General features: G+C 39.1%; 1 protein-coding gene across 1 annotated transcript in view; it reads right to left on the minus strand.

Annotated features, from left to right (window-relative positions):
* tenm3 (teneurin transmembrane protein 3) overlaps positions 1 to 26,699 on the minus strand; it is a 211,850-nt gene that overhangs the window by 105,164 nt on the left and 79,987 nt on the right. The window contains exon 5 of the mRNA XM_051702870.1: positions 1,244 to 1,366. Within this exon, the coding sequence (XP_051558830.1) occupies positions 1,244 to 1,366 (123 nt within the window). The remainder of the gene's footprint in view (positions 1 to 1,243; positions 1,367 to 26,699) is intronic.

Here is a 26,699-nt window from a genome sequence, read left to right on the forward strand (position 1 = left end):
GTCACAAGATCACCCCTCATGGGGTCCGAACCTACAGCCTTTGGGTTACCAGTGTGCAGTTTTAAATATTTTATCTATCCATATACTAAAAAACAGTATTATTGGGTTAATTTTTTGCCCATACATTTTGAATTTTACAGGCATTTTTATCATTTTCAGTGCCCCCATTCATTTCTGACCTTGACAGTGACTTTGTTTACATGGACACCAGAAAGCAGCTTATCGTGAGAAAGCAGGATATTGCATGAAAGCAGCGTTCCCGTTTACATGCACCGTTTAAGCAGAGTAGTCTTTACTCCCGTATACAAGCAGCTTGGTCAGTAAGCAGCTTTCTCCACAGCAACATAAATTCCTCATGACTTTGGCATGGAGATATTAGTGCAGACAGACCTGGTAAAATTTGATTTGGATGGTGCCCTAAGAAAGTCTAGCAGTCATACAGTATATTAGTAAATGTGTATTTGGTTCCTTTGTACGATTCATGTATTATCCATGTGATTGTGTTTATCTGTGTGCATCTGCGAGCATGTTAAAAAGCACTCCATTTGACTGATGAGTAGGTTTGTGTTACAGCTAACATTAGGGACAGGATGAATCCTACTTCTGTGAGACAGAGAGAGATAAAGAGAAAGGTAGAGTTTCCAGAGTGCAAGGGCATCTCCCAATCCTCACTATTAGAAAGCTAATTCACGGCCTGAAAGACCCAAACAATCTTAAGAACCCATTTATTGAGCATTCTGCACACACACAGCCCCCTCTCGTATTCTCACACTAAAATACTCTCTTCTTTGAACTAAGTATCCTCACCTTAATGTGTTTTTGGCTCATCTTATGCACAGATGGTTCCTGGACATTTTTGCCAGCGCTGTGACAGCATACACATCAAAGTGTGAGCCCTGATACTGTAAGACTAGTGTCTAAGTGCTGGGGAATGTAAGCATGTTGCTTTTGTTCACACAAAGAGGTTTTAATTCATCCCAGATCACTGAAACGCAGATCATAGTGCCAGTAAAGATGGCAGAGTGCAAAGGAAATGGTTTTGGAGTGTGTGATTTTTTTGTGTGCGTGGGAGTGTTTGTGGCATAGGGGTAATGAAAGAGTGTGGGGGTGTTTATTTAGCTCAAGTTATGTTTATTTAAGGGAGTGTGGGTTTACCAAATGTTATAACTATTTACCAAATGTAAATGTGTTTTGTGCTTGAGAAGGGGCTTGAACAGATTGTATGCTTGTTTATGACCCTTACTGTTCTCAGTAGACAGGGCAGTAACTGCATTGGATGCCGTGGCGTCGGATTTGACTTGGCCATTCTCAAAAGCATAGCCCTCAGTCTCTTGCAGCTGCCAATTTAATCCAAAGAGATGCATGGCTGTGGAGGGAGAGAAAGAGGAATAGAGGTGGGTTTTAACACTTTAGAATGTGTAAAACAACAACTCACAGGAACAGGATCCAAGGAATGCATTTAGTTTTTAGAGGGTAAAGACACTAATATGAATTTAACCAATAAAAGTAAAGTCAGTGGTGCTTATCCTTGCACAACTCACCAACCATGATGCTAAGATATTGTGCTTGGTTTAAGCTTGTTATGGTGTTCTGCATGATTGCCAGGGTGTTCTGGGTATCTGTTAGGTGGTTGCTGACAGGCCAAAAAAGCTAACTATCTAAGATATTCTCGCCCCTAGACTTCACTCAGGACCCTCATTTAAACTGATTTCACTTGTTTTATTGTCTGCCAGGTTGGGCTGGGTAAAAATATTGATTTTCTTATTAATGGCAATATACATCTTAATGATCACATTATAGATTAATTTTAGTTTAAAGTTTACTTCAGTTTTGGCTGTGTTGATAATTCTATTTGTTAAAGGGGTCATGACATGAGGAATCAAATTTTCCTTGATCTTTTGATATATAAGAGGTTAATGTACTATAAAAACATACTTTAAGTTTTAGAACTGAAAACTTCCTCCTTAATAGAAAAATAATATTTATTTAAGCCAAGCTGCAAAAACAGCTTGTTTGGAATTCGTGGAACTTGTGACGTCACAAGGACCAAATACATCTGGACCATTTTTGCACCCATCTGTGATATTTTTAATTGTTTGTCTTTTGTAAACATGTACATCTTTGATCGTATTGATGTGTTTCCGTACAACACCGGTGATGTGCGCCGCATTTTAAGAGTGGTAAAAGCACAACTTTTAAAAACGCGTCTCATTCTGCTGCTGCCACAGACTGGGAGAAACACATGCAGTCTTGTGTGTTAACAAACACGGAAGATGTGAGATTTGAAGACCATTGTCTCTGCTTTGGCCTGCTGAAGCCGGTTGAAGCACCCCAACATCACCATGGACTGTATAACGTTCGTGTTTTCAGAACATTTCAGCGTGGATTGTATTGTATGCTTGTGAACAAGTCAAAGGAACTGTTATTGAAGGATGGGGCGGTTAAAACACTATTGGACTGCAAATCCGTAAGTAAACAATTTCATTCATGAATATTTCATATGACATGTCTATTTGATAGTTTATGGTGCTGCTAGAGTGAGCGGTTTAATATATTCAGATGAAATGTGTTGGATGTGAGTTATATGTTAATCCTTAAATGCAGTTTTATAAATGTTGTGGTCTTGTGGAGTTTGTTAATTTTCTTCAGACTGAATTTCAAATATGGCTCTATTGGAAGGGCTGCACGATGTTAGCCAATCACAACAGTGGGCATTTACATTAAAGTCCAGACAGCCTAAAACCAAGCATTTCAGACAGAGGGCCAGAGCAGAGCGCCAGAGACAGGGTGGAAAATTATTAAATTATGACTGTTTTTGTGCAAAAAAAAAAACAAAACAAAAAAAAAACTATACTAACATTATAAGTGGGACCTCAGGAAAGATAATAAAATTATTAAAAAAGAGTATGTCATGACCCCTTTAAACAAATGGCAGATGATATTTACACCCCAGTGAAAATAAATATTATTTGTACCCCAACCCTAGTACAAATAGTAGTTTTACTACAGTAACGATAGTATCACCATGGTATTTTGTAGTCAAATCATAGTAGCCACAGAATTAAACATGGTTACTATATTATTACTGTAGTAACACCATTATTAATTGCATAAAATCTATGGTTTCCTGCCAAAAACCATGGTTACTACAATATTACTATAGTAAAATTACATTTATATAAATTTTTTGGCATTAAGTAGAATTAAAGAAAATATAAAGAGAGGAGACAGGAAACAGAATGGGAAAAAGCGTGCGACAATCATGGAATTGAATCACTGGGTCAAAATGTCACAGTCTCACCGGTGTTACACCCCACACCACTGAAGGCGACACTGACAATGCAATTTGTTGTACATTTCTATGTTAATTTACGACAATTTAATTTATGTTATATCCAATCAACCATTGGGGTGCAAATAGCTGTACAGTGTGGCAGGTGTTATTTTCACCTGGCTGAAAATATACACTCTGTAAATAAATAGCAATTGAACTGTATAGTTTTAGCCCTGTTGATCATTTTTTTAATGAATATTTTTATAATGTACAAAATTTGAGTGTAATATACAGCATTAGCTGTGAGAGAATTTATTTAATATTTAAACTAAATGGACATTATAACTGAAATATACCCAGATGAATCAGAATCTAATCAAATAGTATTGAAATTAGAATTAAGAGAGCTTGCGAATCGGAATCGAATCAAATTGGGATATCCATATCAATATCAAGCCCAACTGCCTGGGAGAAACTGTCGTATTGACTGCTTAAAAAATGCAATAGCTAATCTCTCCACAACAAGCCACACAATTTGAGGAACAATTCATGTTTGTAGGACAAATGGTGCAGGACCTTATAACAGAAATACTGTATTGAGAGAGAGAGAGAGAGAGGACAAATGTAAAAAATGTTCACCTCTAGCGAGAACCAAACCTGACTAAATCTACATAACATTCAAGATAAAAACAAGAGGAAAGTCAAGATAACTGTGAATCAGTTGTTGTTTTTTGCTTGTTGATTTTTTGAAAAATGTCTGAAAAATGCAACTAAGGAGCAGCAGCACTCTGATCAGCTAGAAGGATAGCAGGACAACACATAAGAAATCATCCCAAAACAAACTCCTATCAACAAACAGGCAAGACAGAGTAACCACCTCCATTTACACTGCTTTCTACACTATAATAAAATAAATAAGCTAAAAGTTGGACAATTAATTTGTTGACTATTTAGCAGCATAGCAGTGAGTCAGTGATAGCTGAACAGTAACAGTTGAAAACACTGTTGCCAACTACTTTCAATGGAAAGTAGCTAAAGTTTGCTCGAAAAGTCGCTAAATGTTGTTAGATGACGTCATGCGCTAATTACCATATTCATGATGTCATTGCGGCATATTTGCATTTTGCCTTGTGTCAGCAGGTGTCAGCCCTTTACATCTATTTGCTTCTCTCCTACTCTCTGTGCTCTCTGTGCTGTATTTTAATACAGCCGAATTCCCAATAAAGCTGTTCTCATTTATATATTTTTCTGTTTCTGTTGTCAGACAATGGAACGAGTATGAAATAGTGACTGAAACGCAGCCCAATAAGACTACATGCTAACCAGCAGTTACTTCCAAGCAATTTCCAAGCTGCTGCTCTGCACTGATAAAATCCTGATTTTATATCCGCAACATCGTCTGGAAAAATCACCATACATATAAGTTAAAGAAAATGGCTGTGCTGTGATTTTGGCTGTATTTACATGTAAAATGTTCACTCAGAGAGAAAGTTAGAAGCTACAAAATGCCTTTCTTATTTTTTCTCACACAGCACACAGCCTCCTGTTAGCTATATTATTTGTATTTTTTTAATGTGTGTGTAATGTCCAAGGCTGTGTGTATTTGTATTTATATCTGTATTATGTATATAGAAGTTTAATAAAGTTTAAAGTTTATTATTATGTGTTTGAATAAAGTACAATGTACAGTCTAAATAAATGATCTGAATTTAGAGAGTTCAGAAACGGGAATTAAATAAACCCCTGTGATAGTGAGTGATAAGGCAGTGATAAGCACATGTGAAGAATAAAAATCAAATTAAACGGTCAAATAAAATTGTGTAAATTAAAACAAAGGAGGAGCAAACAATACAGATTAGTGATTGGTCCTTGGCAACACTGTTTGCACATGCGCAGCTCATTCATGTCTATGTCAACTGCCGTGCGGTCAACAGATTGTGCTGCTCTTCTCTGCCACTCACTGAACAGAGTAGACGCAGAGAGAGGTGTGCCTGCGGTGGGAAAGCAAGACCTTGCGCTCGCGGGGCAGTACTGGCGACTCTCTTCAACAGAAAGTAGTTAAGGTTTATCGAAAAATCGCTAGATTTGTCGCTAGGTGCTTTTTGGGGGAAAAAGGGGTCTGAAAAGTTGCTAAATCTAGCGACAAAGTCGCTAAGTTGGCAACACTGGTTGAAAATGGAGCGAGCAGAAGAAGTGCCCCACTCCATTACTTACCCACAGAAAGTAAAGACTGTAAAAGATAAGAAAACATATAAACACAATCTACTGAAAAAAACAAACAAAAAAACAAACAGACACTTTAATGGCTGATTATTCTCTAAAAGGAGACAAGTCCACTATCACAAATCTGCTATTCTACAGAGAACACTGTACTGCTTGGCACACAGTTATCTGCAAATACTACAAGAGTAAAAAACATGGCATCTGTAATGGGAGACAAATTCAAATTCATGAAGAAGGAGACACCAACAAAGCATTTCCTACTGTAAACATATATCACAATGGAACTATAATATTTCAGGGGAGTGAAGCATGTCTCAGCTCTGTTCAAGCAAACTTTAACAACCTCAAAGTACTGGCAGAATCTGAGAAGGAAACACAGAGAACAGACAGCCATATTGAAGCTAAGAGCACAGGGGAGGAGCTAGAGGAGGTGCAGCCAATCCTAGACTGTGACATACAGCTGGAGCAGTCTTTCACTCAGATACGAAGCAGTCTATCTCTACAGGAGGTAGAACAAGAACTGGTGCTCTTGCAGGCAACATCCAGTGAGCGTGTGCAACACCTGGAGAACAAACTCAGTCACCTTACAAGAGAATTTAAAGCCAGTGTTGAGGAGCTGAGAGGAGAAATAAAAGAGCTACAGCAGGACAGAGAGACCCTGAACAAAGAGTTGAAGAGTGTCAGGGAGGAGCAGCTCATCAGAGAGAAAGAGTAATACAGAGTCTGAGAGAGCAGACAGAGACCCTCATACAGCCTAGCTCAAACACCCAAACACCACCCAGATGCCAGCACACCATCCTCTGACACCCCCTGAGTCCAACACTCCAAAAACATAGACAGAAGCCCCTGAGTGCCCCCAAGAACAAGAAAATATGTCTAGAAATGCAGAGATGGTCATTTTAATGGACTCAAATGGCAGGTTCATCAATGAGAAACAGCTCTTTCCCAACCACAAAACATTAAAACTTTGGTGCCCAAAAACAGAAAATGCCCTTCAACAACTCAGCAAAGAAAAACTGGGTGAACCCAGCCACATCATCATACATGTGGGGACAAATTACCTGAGGGCATAACAAGAACGAGTGGCACAGTCAGTTACATGAGTGGCAGTAAAAGCAACACAGACCTTCCCAACCTCAAAAATAGTAATCTCCACCTTCCTACCCAGAACTTATTTTCACCCCCGCACCATACAGAGAGTAAATACAGACATCTCACGTGGTTGTGCTGGAATGCCAAATGTTCACCTGGCATATCACCCTACCCTGGACATGCACAACATCCACGACCACGTCCATTTCCGTAAAGACAGCGTGAATGTGTTTGCTTTGGCCAGACCCCTGGCATTCCCTCAAAGAGCAACAGAGATTCAGTCCAGCCCCCCTAAGCCAATGAAACGCATCCTCCCAGCAACACCATACGGTGTCTTCTCTCCACACCCAGCTGAGCCCTACACTGCAGCAACCTGGAGTTCCCATCACCGGCACACTGTGTCTCAGCATCTCCGCCCTGGCCCCCGCACCTGCATCCTGAACTACAACACCCACACCTTCGGCCTCCACACCCGCATCCTAGACATGAGCACCCTGTGCCCCATCACCGGAACCTTGTGCCACCATACCAGCAGCAGCAAAAATAGCCAAGACCCAAAGCAGCCCCAGCGATGAGTAACAACACCTCAACAGAGAAGCAGCCTGCTCCGCACCGCCACTAGCCAGAGCATTAGCCTATATGTATGTTTATATATATATATATATATATATATATATACAGGTGAATCTCAATAAATTAGAATGTCGTGGAAAAGTTCATTTATTTCAGTAATTCAACTCAAATTGTGAAACTCGTGTATTAAATAAATTCAATGCACACAGACTGAAGTAGTTTAAGTCTTTGGTTCTTTTAATTGTGATGATTTTGGCTCACATTTAACAAAAACCCACCAACTCACTATCTCAAAAAATTAGAATATGGTGACATGCCAATCAGCTAATCAACTCAAAACACCTGCAAAGGTTTCCTGAGCCTTCAAAATGGTCTCTCAGTTTGGTTCACTAGGCTACACAATCATGGGGAAGACTGCTGATCTGACAGTTGTCCAGAAGACAATCATTGACACCCTTCACAAGGAGGGTAAGCCACAAACATTCACTGCCAAAGAAGCTGGCTGTTCACAGAGTGCTGTATCCAAGCATGTTAACAGAAAGTTGGGTGGAAGGAAAAAGTGTGGAAGAAAAAGATGCACAACCAACCGAGAGAACCGCAGCCTTATGAGGATTGTCAAGCAAAATCGATTCAAGAATCTGGGTGAACTTCACAAGGAATGGACTGAGGCTGGGGTCAAGGCATCAAGAGCCACCACACACAGACATGTCAAGGAATTTGGCTACAGTTGTTGTATTCCTCTTGTTAAGCCACTCCTGAACCACAGACAACGTCAGAGGCGTCTTACCTGGGCTAAGGAGAAGAAGAACTGGACTGTTGCCCAGTGGTCCAAAGTCCTCTTTTCAGATGAAAGCAAGTTTTGTATTTCATTTGGAAACCAAGGTCCTAGAGTCTGGAGGAAGGGTGGAGAAGCTCATAGCCCAAGTTGCTTGAAGTCCAGTGTTAAGTTTCCACAGTCTGTGATGATTTGGGGTGCAATGTCATCTGCTGGTGTTGGTCCATTGTGTTTTTTGAAAACCAAAGTCACTGCACCCATTTACCAAGAAATTTTGGAGCACTTCATGCTTCCTTCTGCTGACCAGCTTTTTAAAGATGCTGATTTCATTTTCCAGCAGGATTTGGCACCTGCCCACACTGCCAAAAGCACCAAAAGTTGGTTAAATGACCATGGTGTTGGTGTGCTTGACTGGCCAGCAAACTCACCAGACCTGAACCCCATAGAGAATCTATGGGGTATTGTCAAGAGGAAAATGAGAAACAAGAGACCAAAAAAATGCAGATGAGCTGAAGGCCACTGTCAAAGAAACCTGGGCTTCCATACCACCTCAGCAGTGCCACAAACTGATCACCTCCATGCCACGCCGAATTGAGGCAGTAATTAAAGCAAAAGGAGCCTCTACCAAGTACTGAGTACATATACAGTAAATGAACATACTTTCCAGAAGGCCAACAATTCACTAAAAATGTTTTTTTTATTGGTCTTATGATGTATTCTAATTTTTTGAGATAGTGAATTGGTGGGTTTTTGTTAAATGTGAGCCAAAATCATCACAATTAAAAGAACCAAAGACTTAAACTACTTCAGTCTGTGTGCATTGAATTTATTTAATACACGAGTTTCACAATTTGAGTTGAATTACTGAAATAAATGAACTTTTCCACGACATTCTAATTTATTGAGATGCACCTGTATATATATATATATATATATATATATATATATATATATATATATGGTTCAAGTTGGGTTTGTTCTATTCTAGAGGACTGTTAAAATTGTTTGTTCACCACATGAAACCACTGACAAACTCCTCCAGTTTTGGATGTAAAACCAAAACCCTGGATTTTAAGAAATGTTTATCGAACATAGACATAATAATATTACAGGAAACATGGCACAGGACTGATGAGGTCACTCTTTGTCCGCAGGGATATCGTGAAATGTCTATATCGTCCCGAAAACATGAACAACTTACACGTGGAAGAGATTCAGGGGGCACAATCCTTTGGCACAAACTAGAAATTGATAAATATATCCAAATAGTCAAAAAAGAAGAATCCCATATCTGGCTCAAAATAAATAAACAGCTTAGTCAAACAACAACAAAAAATCTATTATTATGTGCTCTTTACATTCCTCCCTCTGAATCTCCTTACTATAATGAAGACATCTTTGAGACTCTCTACAATCAAATCAACCACTTCCAGGCCCAGGGAAATGTGCTGGTGTGTGGGGATCTAAATGCAAGAACGGGATCCCTACCCGACTACACCACAAACAGTGGGAATAACTATATATTCGGAGATAGAGCTTTCCACAAAATTACGTACATTTTCCAAGGATGTGTCCCCAGCCCTTGGAGCCAGTCCCCAAATGAATAAAAACGGGAAGCTTCTAATTCAGCTTTGCCAAAGCCTCAGTCTGTACCTCGTCAATGGCAGGGTGAGAGGGGTTCTCTTGGAAGATACACCTAAAGTTCATTTCATGGTTGCTCAACAGTTGAATACATGATCACAGATTTAGATCTATTCTCTTTCAAAGCATTCATGGTCAAACCACTAACCAATGTCAGTATCAGATCACAGCCAAATTACTGTGTATCTAAAAAGGACAAAAAAAATACTAACATGCATCCATGACCCACTAAGCTGTATAACATTAAACAGCATTACAGATGGGTCCAAAGCAGCACTGAAAAATACCTGACAGCAATACCTGGCCACCCCAAAGTATGTTCACTCATAGATAACCTTATAGAAACCATTTATCCTCACAATGGAGACGCGTAAATCTGGCTGTAGAAAATATAAATTACATTTTTGATTATTTGGCAACAATATCTAACATTAAAACCACTAGGAAAATTAATAAGCCAAAACAAAATAACGAAAAATGGTTTGATTCGGACTGTAAAATTATGATGACAAATTTAAGACAGCTCGCAAATCAAAACATAGACAACCAGACAGTGTAGATTTACGCCTTCATTATTGTGAAGAACTTAAAAAGTATAAAAATACTCTCAGAAAGAAGAGAGAACAGTGCATCCAAAATCAGCTCAAAACAATTGAAGAATCTATACATTCAAACAGCTTCTGGGACAATTGGAATCTCCAGAATAAAAAGCATCATGACCAAATAACCATACAAAATGGAGATACCTGGAAAAATCACTTTGAACAACTTTATAGCAAAATAAACATGAATACAGAACAAACCTATATATATGAAAAACTAAACCATATGGAATACACAATTGGAAAGTACCAAAACCCATTAGACTACCCAATAACAGAAAAATAATTAATTTATAAAATACAGGCCCTGCCAGCCAGATGGCATTCTAAGCAAATTCTCAAAAATACAAACCACAAATTTAGATTGGCCATATTAAAACTCTTCAACTTCGTTCTGAGTTTTGGTCATTTCCCTGACACCTGGAATAAATGACTCATAACGCCCATATTCAAGAGTGGAGACGACTCTGACCCAATCAATTACAGAGGCATCTGTGTAAGCAGTAATCTGTGGAAGCTGTTTTGCAGATGATGTCTTAAGCAAAAGTCAGATTGGATTCTTACCAAATTATAGAACATCAGAACATTCACCCTACATACCTCTATCACAGACCCTCTTCAGTATATACATTAATGAATTGGCGAAACTACTAGAACAATCAGCAGCACCTGGCCTCACACTGTATGACTCCGACATAAAGTTCCTGCTGTTCGCAGATGATCTGCTCCTGCTGTCTCCAACAGAAGAGGGTCTACAGCAGAATCTAGACATCTGGCACAATTTCTGTCAGACCTGGGCCCTGACTATTAACTCTAACAAAACTAAAATACTAACATTTCATAAAAGACTCAGATGTCAGGGAAAGAGACCCAATTTCACCCTTGATATTGAACATGACACAAACTACACATATCTTGGGTTGAAAATAAGTGAAACTGGTATCCTCAGCTTGGCCATGAATGAACTGAAAGAGAAAGCAAGAAGGGCCTTCTATGTCATCAAAAAATGTATACAATTTGAAATATCAAATAAAATCTGGCTCAAAATATTCCAATCAGTTATTACATTATATGGCAGCGAAGTGTGGGGTCCTCTTCTGAATCATGAATTTGACAAATGGGACAAAAACCCAAATGAAACCCTGCATGCAGAGTTTTGTGAGAGTATCTTCAGAATCCAGAGGAACACACTGAACAATACATGCAGAGCAGAATTAGGCCAGTACCCTCTATTGATTCGCATTGAGAAACAAGGTATCAGATTTTGGAAACATCTAAAAATTTGTGACCCCAACTTTTATCATTTTAAAGCCCTAAAAAACATTAAATTAATATTGACAAAAACGCCCCCTCATTCAGATGGTCCTGAGGCTGCAAAAACAGACTAACACAACTAACATGACTAACAACAGTGTGCTTCAGGACACTGACACCCTCATCCACAAAATTCACCCTAACCAAATTATTGAAGTACAAAAAGAAAATGATCTGACTTATTGGACTGAAACAACACAAAAACAAAGTAAACTTGAATGTTATTTGGCCCTAAACAGAGAAATACAACAGCATGGGATGATTTTAAACAGTATTGAAGGAGTTCCCGTCTATGTTGGGCACTTATTGGCTGCTATTCTTTATTATTTGGTCCAAGTCATCAATTTCAAAAACTTTTTTTTTATTTTATTTTTTATTAAATGTTAGTTTTATAATGAAATAAATTAATATGGTGGCACAATTATATTTTTGTCAACAAAACTAATTACAAACATTTAAGCAAATTTGAAACAATTTGCCCTGACTTCAGAAAGTTGGACAATAATACACAACTTCAGTATTTATTAGGTGAAAGAAGAGATTGCATTTTACTAGCGGCATAGTACATTGATGCCTGCCACAAAAAGAGGGAGGAGTCAACCAATCAGTGATGCGCCCACAAACACACACACACACACACACACACACACACACACACACACACACACACACACACACACACACACGCACACACAATTCTACATTAAATGTTAATTTATATTTTATTTAGTAATTATATCATTTGTTCTCATCTGATTATGATTCAATGTAAACATTGCAAATGCTTTGGCAATACTTTGTAACGTATCATGCCAATAAAGCACATTTGAATTGAATTGAATTGAATTGAGAGATAGATAGAGAGAGAGAGAGAGAGAGATGCCACACATTTTTCAATATTGATATGTGCTTTATTTTGTTCAATGAGTTATTTTCATATGTCATATGGGATGCATTAATCAACACTCAGGTTTCATAGCTAAAATTGCTCTGAGACTGTACATTTGCCTCAGCTGAAGAGACTGGTGTTACTGCCTGAAAAAGAGTGTGTGGCTGTTCTGTGGAGTAATATGTTTAGACAGCTGGATTTGCTGTCTCATTTCACTTGTTCCTGAAATGTCTGAATGATCTGAGCAAACTGACTTGATTGATGATTTGGCTTTTGAATGTAAACAGGAGAATCCTGGGGAGGGTTCACCCAACAATGAAAATTATGTCATTATTTACTCACTCTTATGTTGTTACTCACTCATCTGCATGACAGCCTATTTGAAGTGGAACACAAAAGGAAATGTTGGACAGAATGTTAGCCCCAGTATTGTATGGAAAAAGATGCAGTCAAAATGAATGGTGACTGAGGCTAATATGCTGCCTAACAATGTAAGAAAGAATGTTACACAGGTTTGGAACAACATTAGGGTGAATAAATGATGACAGAATTTTCATTTTTGGGTGAACTACCTCTTTAAGTTCTAGGTTTGAGAGTTCAAGCTGAGCTGTATATCTGTGACACAAGGCTCCGTTCAGGTGTGGCTGAAAGCACAACTGGCTGCATTTCAGGGTGGATGTGCCAAACTCCCACCCACAGCAACAGTTCCCTGTGGGTAGCATGGCAACCTGAGTGAATCAGCACCCATTTGAACATGCTTTGTTTCCCTGGTGATGCTTCTACAGCACATGCCTGGAAAGGTCATACAGGCTAGTGAACAGTCTGTAGGATGATGTGGGAACTGTGCCATCATGAGGCCTGATCATTATATGGGGAACTGGTTGGATATAAAATGAGAGGAAGTGCAGAAAAATGTCAAGGGGTTGACAAAAAATACTGCTAAACATACCTGTAGTGCAGGCCAGGGAGAGGTACTGTATGGTATTCTTTTTGCAGACTGTTTAATCCAAAGAAACTTACAGAACACTAACTACAGAGAGGAAGCAATCTGTGTTTAAAGGTTCCAGCTCACCTCTACCAACATAGATTATAAAACAGATGATTATAACTTTAAATTCTGCCTGGTTGAGCTGCATTCAAAGCAATTAAAATGAAGGCTGTGACCGCACATTCTATATTAATGCGTTAAGTTGCTTTGTTGGTTGGCAAATTACCTGGTGAAAGAATTGTTTATTCTGACTATTATTAAAAGGGATGCGTCAGAATTTTAGCCACCAGAGATTTTCGTCCGAAAGAGGGAAAAAAAGGCGAAAATCTTGGCTGAAAATTTAAACAGAAATCATTACCTTAAAATCCGGCATCAAAAACATTGAGACATTCTCCTAGTTTAATCACATTTAAATGTAAACAGCAGCTGATAATGGACGATATGTTGATAGCAATAATTACAACATTGATTATAGACGCATTCAAGAAAAATGGAATTGGAAAATATGGAAAATCTGCATTTGTCCTTTGTTGTGTATTCTTATTAGCAGCACTCACTAGGGTAAAAATGTGCTTAAACTAGCCAAAGGTCAGTTTTTAAATCAATAGAGGGCAATATTTTTAAAATATAATCTTCTAAATATTTTAAAAGTTGTTTGAGCTTAAAATCCACCTGGAGGAAAAACAAGTGTAACCATACAACATAAATTAATATATAATATAATATAATATAATATAATATAATATAATATAATATAATATAATATTTAGAATTTGTTTAGTTCAGTCATGGCATCTTTCGGAAAGATTTAGCATGTTACTGTGGGTATGAAATATTGATTGAATATTGGTCTCGGTGGACTAGATCTGGTAGATTGCTGCTGCTACAGAGCTCGCACGGTGACTTGCTACAGCTAGAACATAGACATACTGAGTTAAGCATGTGGACATGCTACTACTGCTTCACAATTAGAAAAACATAAGACATACTGCATCAAGCATGTATAACATGCTGCTGCACAACTATACATAAATACAATCCCCATATAGCAGATCTAGACATGTGAAGCAGGGGAGGTGGAGGGTTTCTGAGAAAACTCAGTAAAACCAGCTTTCTTCAAACTGAGCAAATTGAAATGTTAGACAAAGAGAGAATACACAAGTTGTTTGGCTACACGTTTACATGACAAAGGACCTATCAGCTTACACCATGTGAGCCGATTGGCTTGACATATAACATGTGAGTGAGCCGATTGGCTAATATATAAAAAGTTCAAAGAACCTATCAGCTTGTGTCATTCAAAGTTTCATGCCTGAATTTAGTAATTTATTCCAAACAAAGTATAATTTAAAATAATAATTTTGGATTTCTGTTTCAGCCAAGAATTTTCATTTCAGTGCATAACTAATTATTAGTGCTGTCAGTCGATTAAAATTTTTAATCGCAATAAATCGTTTTTTTTATTTTTATTTATTTTTATTTTTATTTTTATTAATTGCAATTAATTGCAGATTTTGAAAGTGCTGAAATTTGAAACTTTATACAGTATACAAATTTTCCTGTCAAAATTAATTTATTCCCTTTTTAGGAAAGAAAACAAAACATAATGTAACAATATAATGCTTTATTAACATTTTTCAAACAAAGCTTTCCACATTATAAAGATAGAAATGCACTAAAATAGCACCACTTCAAGTAACAATAAATGTTTCCCAAAGTCTAACCTGGAGGTTGACTAATTGAAAGAACTAGGTTGCATTTTCATTGCAATGGGCATTAAATCTCTTAAACTGAAACTCTCCACAATATTAATCTGCCAGTAGAATGTGGCTATCCGCTTTGTTACAGCAATTGTGAAGCCTCATTCATGATTCGTGTCAGGGCGGCAACGCCAGCGGCACTTTGAACCCCGCATGAAGAGTGCTTGCAGACAAAAATGTCCCATTCTGCGTTTTGGTGATAGTTAAGACTTCAGGTACTTAAAATTATTAACCTGTTGATGCTCATTGACCCCACCCATGGGTTTGACTTTACTTTGCTTAAATTAGTTCACATTTACCATTTAGTGTGCTGTTCAAAATTGTTCATAATGTTGACAAATTATACATCTTTATAATTTGTCAACATTATTAACTCTTTTTTTGACCAGACTATATAGTATATGAGAACTAATTTAAGCAAAGTGACATCAGTTCTTGGGGGGAGGGGGAGGGGCATGCACATCAACAGGTTAAAACTGTTACAATATGCCTTACATAGGCTGAAAAATACTTGATTTCTATCACAAGTCCCATCTTGGCTTTTTTTGTACATCAAATGGCATTAAGAGGTCTTTTCTCCATCATTTAATCATGGAAGCACTGTTGTGTGTGTGTGCAGAGATTCTTTTATTTACTTGGATAAAAACCTTCGTGGCTCTATCATAGGAGAAAGTGTAACGGTTGTCTAGCATGTTACGAAATAGAGTATCTATGGGACCGCCGCATTATGCTATTTTATGCTAAGCTTGTAGGCTTCCTTGGTAGAGGGATTTAACTACTAATTATTAATAATATATTTAACTGTTTATTGAACATTGGTGTATTGTATCATATTTCTGTTTTCATCATTTTTTAAAAGCAAAAAGCCATGGAGAGGCTGTGCGTTACAGTGATTTTACCGAAATCACTGTAACACGCTTTGCATTTCACATTGATTTAATATTTACATTAGATATTCAAAGCCTTAACTACTATGCTATTACTGCTCTTAATATAGTGGTACTGACATAAAAGTAACCTGAATGTAATTGTGATGTCCCAGTGATTTGTGATCTCATTAGTTGGTCTTGTCTAGCATTAGTAGGGGATCTCATCGGATATGTGTCCTGGTGTGTGTGGTAGCAGTGCTTACTGTAGGTGTGCTGCTCTAAGGGGACAGGCTGATCCTCTCTATGAGTAACAGCAGTGTTAGCTGCAGACGTTGGCTCTAATAAAGGTAATTTAGACCTGCCAACAACCCCCAATGGGTCTCTTCAAGCCCCCCGAGTGCACACACAACCTCCACACATAAATCATTCTCCCTTTCTCTGCACTGGTACGCTGTTTGTCTGAGTGTTTACTTGTGTGTGTGTAAGGTTACCTATGTGTGCTTTCTGTATCTCCTTTTATCTGGTGCTGTTGGCTTTTCCTGATATTCCTGATACAGCTCCTTTTTACATTATGAAATTAAATATGCAGTGATAATGAGAAAGATAAAAACAGAGAAAGTATAGAATAGCTGAGGTGCAACACAGTTAAGTTAAAGTATTCGAGCAGTAATTGGGTTATACAATTCCTTAAGCTCATGCTCTGCACTCTCTTTATATCTGTCTATCAGGTCTTTGCTCTCTCTCTCTCTCTCTCTCTCTCTCTCTCATTAAATTAGATTCCCACTAGGTCAAAGCAGACAATGTCCAGCACTCTGACCTGAACAGAAGCAGGGTGTTATGGGAGAGTGGATGGTATTGACTTCTCCGCCAGAGAGATGGTCACCCCCTGCTGGGCTGATGGAGCCTCTCACAGACACACTTTTGTGCAGGCCGCTCCATTAACTTTCAGCATCACAAATGAGGGATCTCACCTCTGTAGCAGATTCTGATTGTTAATGAAATGGTTTCTTGATGAGTGACACCATGGTCAGTTGAACTAGTGTGGAAGAATAAACAACCTTAAAGAAATAGTTCACCCAAAACTGAAAATTCAGCCATCATTTACTCACCCTCATGTTTTTCCAAAACCAATTTAACTTCCTTCCATGGAACACAAAAGAATATGTTAGGCAGAATGTTAGCCTCAGTCACCATTCACTTTCATTGGCTAACGTTCTGCCTAACATATCCTTTTGTTTTCTATGGAAGAAAGTCATAAGGGTTTGGAACAACATGAGGGTAAGTAAATTATTACAGAATTTTAATTTTTGGGTGAACTATCCTTTTAAAGATAGGGGTTGAGAACACACAGATCAAAGAGCCGTGAGGCATTTGGTAATTATCATGCATGTTTTCAGGACGTGTATGGAACACATCCAGGCTATTAGAATACAAAGGCAAATAAAAGTGCAAAACAACAAGAAATACTCTCTAGCTTTCTCTTCTCCATTTCCCTTGGTTGTCTCACTAGTGCTAAAACAGCTAAAGGTGGGCAAGATCACGGGAACGGATTGCATTGTTGATGAGCACTGGGCACAGACAGCTATGAATGGCAGAGCAGGCTTAAGAGAGAAACCTATTCTACATAGTGGTAAGAGAAGAGAGTGAGAGAGAAAGAGGGAAATGCAAGGAAGCACGATGCTTCATCAGTTTGTGGGTGGGCTACTCTGCCTCAGGTGTGCACAGAATGAGTAAATGAGTGATTGTGAGAGGAAGAAGGAAGATAGCTTTTTCACCAGGGCAGAGTTCAAACACAGAGCGGTAAGAATTACAGTTGAGCTAAATGCAAGGCAACTTATATGAAGCAGGATTGGTGGTTATGTAACCAGTGGGACTCACAAGGCTATCAAGGATCCAGTTATGCTTCATCTGTCTTGTGCTATGATTAAAATACAGTTCCATATATCTCACTGTATGTCACTTAAGATCATTAGCAAGACAAAACTGATGGGGATGGGGAAAACTGAATTTCTGTGAGAAGGTCTGACTCATCCAGAATCTATTTTCAGGAATAAGAGAAAAACAAAACAAGCAACACCAACAAAGCTGAAGAAACGGTGACCACTGAGAACTGTAGCATTTAAAGGAATAGTTTATCCAAAAATGAATGTGAAGATTTTCAGTTAATAACTAATTTAAAAACTGTTCCTCACAAAATTAACTGTATGGCTTCAGAAGACTTAAAGGGATAGTTCACTCAAAAATTTTAATTATCTCATCATTTACTCACTCTCATGCCATCCCAGATGTGTATGACTTTCTTCTGCAGAAGACAAACAAACATTTTAAGAAGAATATCTCGGCTCTGTTGGTCATTTCAATGCAGAAGACAAACAAAGATTTGGCCAGAAATCTGAAGGTCCAAAAGCATATAAAAGCAGCATAAAAGGCTTCACAGACTCCAGTGGTTAAATACTTATCTTCAAAAACGATATTTGTGGGTAAGAAACAGATCAATATTTAAGTCCTTTTTAACTATAAATCTCCACTTTTAAGTGCTCACTGCACGGTCGGTGCGCACTCACCGACAAACACACCCATCACCTTCTACTGCAGTCGGTGCCAGAATCTCCACACTTCACCTGGATCTGCTGAAGTTACAATTATATTGTTAATAAATCTTTGAACTGTTCCTCTGCTCTTGGGTCTCTTTGTCTCGCCTTTGTGACAGAATAATCTAGCCAGGATGGACCCAGTGGACGAATCTACTCTTTGCTCCGCCCTGTCTCAGCAGGGAGCCTTACTGGGATGTCAGCAGGATCGGATCTCCACTTCTAACTGGGCTCTAGAGATGATGGTGTCGCAGCTCGCTGAGCTCACCTCTATCGTTCAACAACTCCGGAAGTGGGATCGGATCCTGCATGGGCTTTCTGACATCGTCCAGGATGAAATTTATCCCTTGGACCTACCTTTCCCGCTTTGATGACTTGGTGGATCTGGCCATCCAAGTGGATTGATGTCTGGCCCTACGCCGCCGCCGCCATTCTCCACCTACCCGGGCGGCTGACCACCATACCCAGTCCACAGTTTTGGCCAGGTCACTGGAATCCCGGTCCGAGGCAGAGCTCATGTAGGTCGGTAGGGCTCAGATTTCTCATAAGGAGAAGCAGCGACGCCTCATTCAAGGGCTCTGTTTTCATTATGCCCATCCTGGTAATTTTTCTGTTTCCTGTCCAGTAAAATACACCGCTTGTCAGTAGGCAGGGGGTTACTGGCAAGCGCAATACCCCTGGTCAAAACCCCCGGATTATGCACGCTTCTCCTGCCCATGGGAACTTTATGGATTTCGACGTGACTTCAAAGTGGCGAGTTCCGATAGTCCAGTTGGATGAACCAGTCACAGCCCACACACTCAGTGGCACACCCTTGAACATCATCACCCATTCCACCATCTCTGCAAAATCATACAGAGCAGTTGTCCATTTACCTGATCCAATCTCCATTAGCGCCGATAGTATTGGGACATCCTTGGTTGGTAACGCACAACACACACATAGATTGGTCAACCAATACTGTTCTTACTTGGAGTTCTTACTGTCTGTCCCAGTGTTTTAACTCTGCTGTTTCCCCTGTCCAGTCTTGTGTTTCATTGCAGGATGAAATGGCGGATATAGGGAGGCCATGAACAGGTATATCAATGATTCTCTGGCAGTCGGTCCCATCTGCCCTTCCTCTTTGCCGGCAGGGGTGGGATTCTTCTTCGTGGAGAAGAAGGGCGGCTCACTTAGACCTTGCATAGATTATCAGAGGCTGAATGACATTACGGTGAAGAATCATTATCCTTTGCCATTGATGGCCTCAGCCTTCGAACTCTAGCAGGGAGCGTCCGTCTTTACGAAGTTGGACTTGTGCAACGCTTATCACCTTGTCCGGATTAGTTAGGGGAATGAGTGGATGACGGCTTTTAATACCCATAGGGAGCACTTTGAATATTTGGTTATGCCTTTTGGATTGGTTAACACTGTCTTCCAGGGGCTCGTGAATGATGTGCTTAGAGACATGGTTGACCTTTTTGTGTTTGTCTATTTAGATGATATTCTGATCTTCTCCCAGAATATCCAGGACCATGTTCAGCACGTCAGGATGGTGCTTCAGCGACTGCTAGATAATCGGCTGTTCGTCAAGGTGGAGAATTGCGCTTTTCTTGCACAGTCGGTTCCGTTCCTGGGGTTCATTGTTTCGTCTGAGAGAGTGCGCATGGACCCTGCCAAGGTCAAAGCCATCTCTGATTGACCAACCCCAGATTCTCGCAAGGTTTTACAGAAGTTTCTGGGGTTTGCTAATTTCTATCATAGGTTTATTCCTAATTACAGCCTAATCTACGTGCCTCTGATGGATCTCATCTCTACCCGCACTGAATTTTGTTGGTCCCCGCGGGCTGAGGCCACGTTTTCTAAATTAAAGAAGTGGTTTTCTACTGCGCCAATTTTGATAACTCTCGATCCTGCATGTCAGTTTGTGGTGGAGGTGGATGCGTCAGAGGTTGGTATCAGAGTGGTCCTGTTGCAGCGCTCTTCCTCGGATGGAAAGATGAATCCGTGTGCTTTTACTGTCATGGTCCCGGTTATTTCTCTCCCTCATGTGTCTCTGGCGATGTTGGCATGTGTGATCAGTGTTTCCATGGGAGCATTGATTGTTCCCACAGGAAAGCTGATCATGCCACTAATTAGCGTGCTAGCAGCTCCTGCCTCCCCACTAATTCTCTGCCCATTTAAGCCCTTCATCGTGTCATGTTCTTTGCTAGATTGTTGTTTGGAGTTGGTCCTGTCTCATGTATCTGTTTTGGTTGCCTGTCTCTGCCTGGCAAAACCAAATTTCCTTTCATCCATCAGAGTATTGAGTTCAGCTGCTGAAAGCCTATCCCTTTAGCACTTCCAAATCACCCACACAAATTACCTCAACACTCACCATCCTTGTTTGCAATCATCAACCACTTTTTAGAAGCTCCAAAGCCATCTTTGTGTATGCCTGTTTATGAAAAAAAAAAAAAAAAAAATGAAGCCATTTGACTGTGCCCTGTCATTCAAAAACTTCATCTTTAATGGACAAATTTCATGTCCATTAAACTGTGATTTTTAAGAAAATTTGTTGAACTCAGGGTGAACAAGTTTAGCAAAGGAGTTAAAAAATTACCTCAGACTCTATTAATTGTTCCGAATTCCAAATCGCCCACACAAATTACCTCAACTTTCACCATCCTTATTTGCAATCATCAACCACTTTTCAGAAGCTCCAAAGCCATCTTTCTGTATGCCTGTTTATGAAAAAGATGACATCAGACTCTATTAATTGTTCTGAAGTCATCCAGTGAAAGCAAAGTTCCACAAATAAGTGGGAGGACAAAGTGGCTGGCTAAACTGTAAAAATATGAGTGCACTGTGGAAAGTTTAAGTGAGTATTTTCTCCAGAGCATCACTACTCATTCACGAAGACACAGAGCGAATGGAAAACACTGGCCTGGCTCTGCCTAAATGTAAAATGCTTTTCGAAGGTGTGAAAAGCTGTGAAATATTTATGAACGGCTTTATCTTGCAGGATTTTAAAAGAAGGCTGAGGAACTCTTGGCATTCCATGCTTCCTCTAGCTGGTATTTGGTCTAATGAGGCCCCTTTATGAGTTTCTCCTGCCTTGAACCACAATGCAGAGAGCAATGTAGAGAACAGCCAATCAGCACTCTGTCTAGAAGATGCAACCATTTTGTTGTAAATCAGAAGAGCATGGAAGCCTTTCACCTGGGCTTGTGTTGCATCAGTCTTGCCTCCGAGCTGAGAAGAAAACTCTCTTTTCATGCTACTCAAGCATGTTTCCTTTTCCCAAACAAAAACAAATCTCAGACCCATTCAGTCGGTCAGTCCATCGTTCTGGTCTCAGCGGTGTGACTTTTGTTAGAAGTGGCGGCTGGAGGAGTTCGTCAACATGTTTGAGGCTTCTGGGTGAACACCCATCCAGTATTAAAGCCATCCACAGAGGATGTGGTATTGATTGAACATCATGAGAAATCTCCATGTTGCTATGTTACCTCTATTGAACAAGGAGCGAGGGAGAGGAACGCAATTTCCCCCATCTGTCTTTCTTGCTTGGAGGGTGTAGGCTCAGTGGAGATGGCTGGGGTCTGACACCCCAGATAGGACTGATTGAAAAAAGGCTCTGGGTTTCATTAGTGCTGGTGACACACAGCAAGCAAGGCATTGTTTTGCTGTGTGAAACCAAAGAGGAAGATATATTCTCCATCTGCACTGCTGACAGTATGAGACACAGTGAGAGGAATGCACTGCATACATTTAATCTAACGATTCCATTTGCTTCACTCGAGCAATACTGCACTCTTCTGAAAGTGATGCATAATTACAGTGCCTTGTAAACAAACTTAATTTCCAATATTCTCTTGCAGAAACTGGAGTACATGCTCAAACACAGGTTTGTTTTTAAGATAAGAGCTAATTCCTTGATTCGAAGTGGTGCTGCTTGAGGACTGTCAAATGATTCAAGTAGGTCTAACTTATTATTAACCTAAACTTTATTAGTTCTGTGCAGTAATTTGGGGGGAACAGAAGTCATTTGGTAAATGAAAAGCTATTTGGTAAATGTACTGTCAAGCCCATTTGTGGAAACTTCTTGAATTAGAAGAAAAATTTCAGAAACAATGTTCTACTGAGTAGTCCCATAACATCAACAGTTTGAATTGGGAACCCAAATTCAGAGGGATAATGAGGCCTGGTAATGAAAACTGGGATGGGACAAAAGAACAGCCACAGATGAAAGAAAGTGCAAAGAATTTTTTTGCTCACCGTATATTTCCATCACTTCTGTGATGCTCTGAAATGTCCTGATGGGTGCATCTGCAGGAATTTTAATATGCAGTAATGATCAGAGCTGCTGAGTGTCCAGCCAGAGACACCCCGTCGATTGTTAGCCAACACATTCTCCATAATAATGCTGATAATAACTCATAACTATGTATGTCATGATAGCACAGATGGGAATTTTTGGAATTCGGCAAAACAATGCCAAGTTCAAAAATTCAGGAAATTGATTTCTTCTCCTAAACTTTATTTTCCAGTCTCTGGAAGTTTTTTAAGATGTAATTTTAAAGCGCATTGTGAGGCTCCTGGAAAGTTTGTTCAGGCTATTAAAAAAGTGTTCCAGGTTCAAAACAAGTTAAGCTCAACAGATAGCATTTTTGTCATAATGTCGATTACTATAAAAATGTATTTAGACTCGTCCTTTATTTACTAAAAAAAATACAATAAGGCACTTACACCGATCAGCCACAACATTAAAACCACCTGCCTAATATTGTGTAGGTCCCCCTCGTGCCGCCAAAATAGCATTTTGAACAAATTCTAGAGATTGTTGTGTGTGAAAATCCAATCATCACCAACAATCATCCATGCGATTATCTAATCAGCCAATTGTGTGGCAGCAGTGCAGTGCATAAAATCATGCAGATACGGGTCAGGAGCTTGAGTTAATGTTCACATCAACCATTAGAATGGGGAAAAAATGTGATCTCAGTGATTTGGACCGTGACATGATTGTTGGTGCCAGATGGGCTGGTTTGAGTATTTCTGTAACTGCTGACCTCCTGGGATTGTCACACAAACAGTCTCTAGAATTTACTCAGAATGGTGCCAAAAACAAAAACATCCAATGAGTGGCAGTTCTGCGGATGGAAATGCCTTGTTGATGAGAGAGGTCAACAGAGAACAGCCAGACTGGTTCGAACTGACAAAGTCAACAGATAACCGCTCTGTACAACTGTGGTGAGAAGAATAGCATCTCAGAATGCTATTCTGAGATGCAAGTTGGCGCTGTTTTGGCGGCACGAGGGGGATCTACACAATATTAGACATGTGGTTTTAATGTTGTGGCTGATCAGTGTGCAATGTAAAGTGAATGGAGCCAGTCCATAAACTTTAAGTACACACTGATTCAAAAATATAGCCACACGATGCAAACATTATACGTGTTAACAGGATTTTAATATGTATATTGTACTAAGTTGTAATATTGGATATAACTTTACACAGATCAGGTTAGTAAGCAATATCACACTAAAATCATACTAGCACATAAAATATTTACGTTGTATGGCTATACTTTTGAAACAGTGTGTATTTTAATGTTTATGGACTGGACCCATTCACTTTCAAGTGACTTAGTGTTACCGTGACTTTTATTTTATTTTTTTATAAACGAGGTATGAGTCTAAATTATTTGTTTTGGTAATCAAAATTATGCTACAAATGCTGCTGATGGAGCTTGACTTGTATTGACTCCAGAACATTCCTTTAAAGGACACCTTACAGTATAAAAACAATCATGAGAATTATCATATCTCATAAGGTCAGAGCACACCTAAGAAGATTACTTTAAAGATATGAAGGTGACAGCAGTGAGCAGAGATGACCATTATGAGCAAATTATTATTGTAAGCCAATTATTATTATTTCCTCTCTGGGTGAAAAACTGTAACGCTCTCTGTTTCTCTCTCTCTGGATAGATGGCTGCGATCTCTGCTCTATTAGCAGTTGTATTGACAAAAGAAACAGACCTGGTTGTGGAGTGTCAGTAAATAGTTCTCTGGAAGCTGCTGAACTGCATCCTAGAATACAGCGGAATAATTAACTCTGAAATGGATTTGGCTTCCTCTCTAAAGAAAAAAAAATTGCTTTTGTTATTCAGCCACTCTGTTCGCTGTTCCATACAGGGAATCCAAACTGCTTTCTTTAAACCTGCTGAACAAAGGTTTTAATGTTGTACATCATGTCTACACTGGCAATGAAAACAGTGAACTTCAAATGACTTCTCTCGAAGGGATAAATGGGACAATACTGAACAGCCCACGGACTGAACAAATGCATTTCTATTTGGATGTAACAGGGGCTCACTGATGCTGTCCTCTTATTCCTTTATGTCTTTATGATAAAAGAGGGTCGCTAGATTTCTACAAACCTGAATAGATCTGGTGCGATTTTGCATTGAGAAAGGAAAAAGAAAGATGCTTCATTTCCTCTTATTGACTCCGGAGGCCATTCTTGAAGTCATCAATAAATACTGTTAAATAGTGTGTAAATGCATGTTTGGGTATGTTCAGTGTATGAATGCTACTGTACAGTTGGTACTTTCCACGAAAATGGTTCAATTGTCGTCCCATTACTTTGTTTTTAAAGTATATTACCTAACAAAATTAATATAGCATGAATAGTAGGTAGTTTTAAACTTGTACTGTTCATATATATATATATATATATATATATATATATATATATATATATATATATATACCTACTGTATATAACAAATGTCCTGTATATATGTACACCCTTCCCCCTTTAAAATGGTGATTCCTGCCTGTCTTGTCTTTCTTTAATTAAAATCATGCAACAGTTTAATCATTTTGACATTGTTTGTTGAATTCATATTCAATAAATTGTAAAAAAAAACAAACAAAAAAAACAAGTACAGAAATATTCAGCTGTCTCCCATATTTTGTGCCCTAATAATGCTGTTACCACATGATGACCCAACCCCCCCCCCCCCCCCCCCCCGTCTTTGGACAGTTTCTATAGCATGGCAGGAAGACAACAAAGAACTTAAATTTCATTTAAAATATTTTCAAACAAATAATAAATACCTGTGATGAAATTATTTTAAGAATAATTATAAAATATTGTTCATTATTTATGGGAATTAAGTTTCCCAAAATAAGTGTCTAAAAACCAACATTTATTTTGTTTATTAGATCCTGTATATTATTAGATATTGTATAAATGTGTGTGTGGATGGATGTGAATTTGTACATCTCAATCTCTCTTTTTCCTCCCTAGTCCCTTTTCCCCTCTAACTTCAGTAATAGAAACAATACTGAAATGGCCAGGAGTAAGACCATTCTCTCATGTTATAGCAGAAGCGTGTAGCCTAAACATGAGGAAAATAAACAAAGGTCCCCCATCTGCTGAATCATTGTCTCTCCCATGCGATCCAACTGTTCAAGAGCACCATCGTTCGTTTGAGACAAACCAGCCCAACTCACAGTGAAAAACAGCATCTCTACAGTCCATTCACAAATCATCTCATCAGTCTGACATTTGTATGGAATGAGGAAACAACTGGCTCCATTCATAGGGGAAACTTAAAGAAGGCTACAGTTGGCACACAGTATGGGATAAATACTGAATGAAGCTAACTTAAATCCATGGTGACGGAAAATGAAATTAAGCAAATGTTTGTCTGTCTGAGTGGTCTCATTTGCTATGACAACATTTGCTACATGGACAATCGTGCAGGTGACTGGGGATTAGAAAAAAATTTGCAGTGAAAAATTATTGACATGACTTGCATCAGTATTGCCGAAAACATTGGGCTCTATGGAGTGAAGCGTAAGCTTGAGCGTTCCTCCCAATTGAAACTGTTTGAACATGTTTGAGTGCTGCATTGCAACGCTTGACTGAAGAGCAAAACGGCGCTCAAAGTTCATACAATTTTAATTTTGACCTCATTGTTGCTGACCCTATTGAAGCGTCAGATTAAAGGACAATACAGATGATGATGTATCATTACTTGGGCAGTGCCTGCGCTAAAATAAAAAACAAGACGTTCTCTGCAGTGCTTTTCATGTGATCAAGTGTGCTAACGTTGAACGGTGTGTTGATGCCCC

This window comes from Myxocyprinus asiaticus, chromosome 7, assembly GCF_019703515.2.
Source record: "Myxocyprinus asiaticus isolate MX2 ecotype Aquarium Trade chromosome 7, UBuf_Myxa_2, whole genome shotgun sequence".
In the NCBI taxonomy this organism is placed as follows: Eukaryota; Metazoa; Chordata; class Actinopteri; order Cypriniformes; family Catostomidae; genus Myxocyprinus; species Myxocyprinus asiaticus.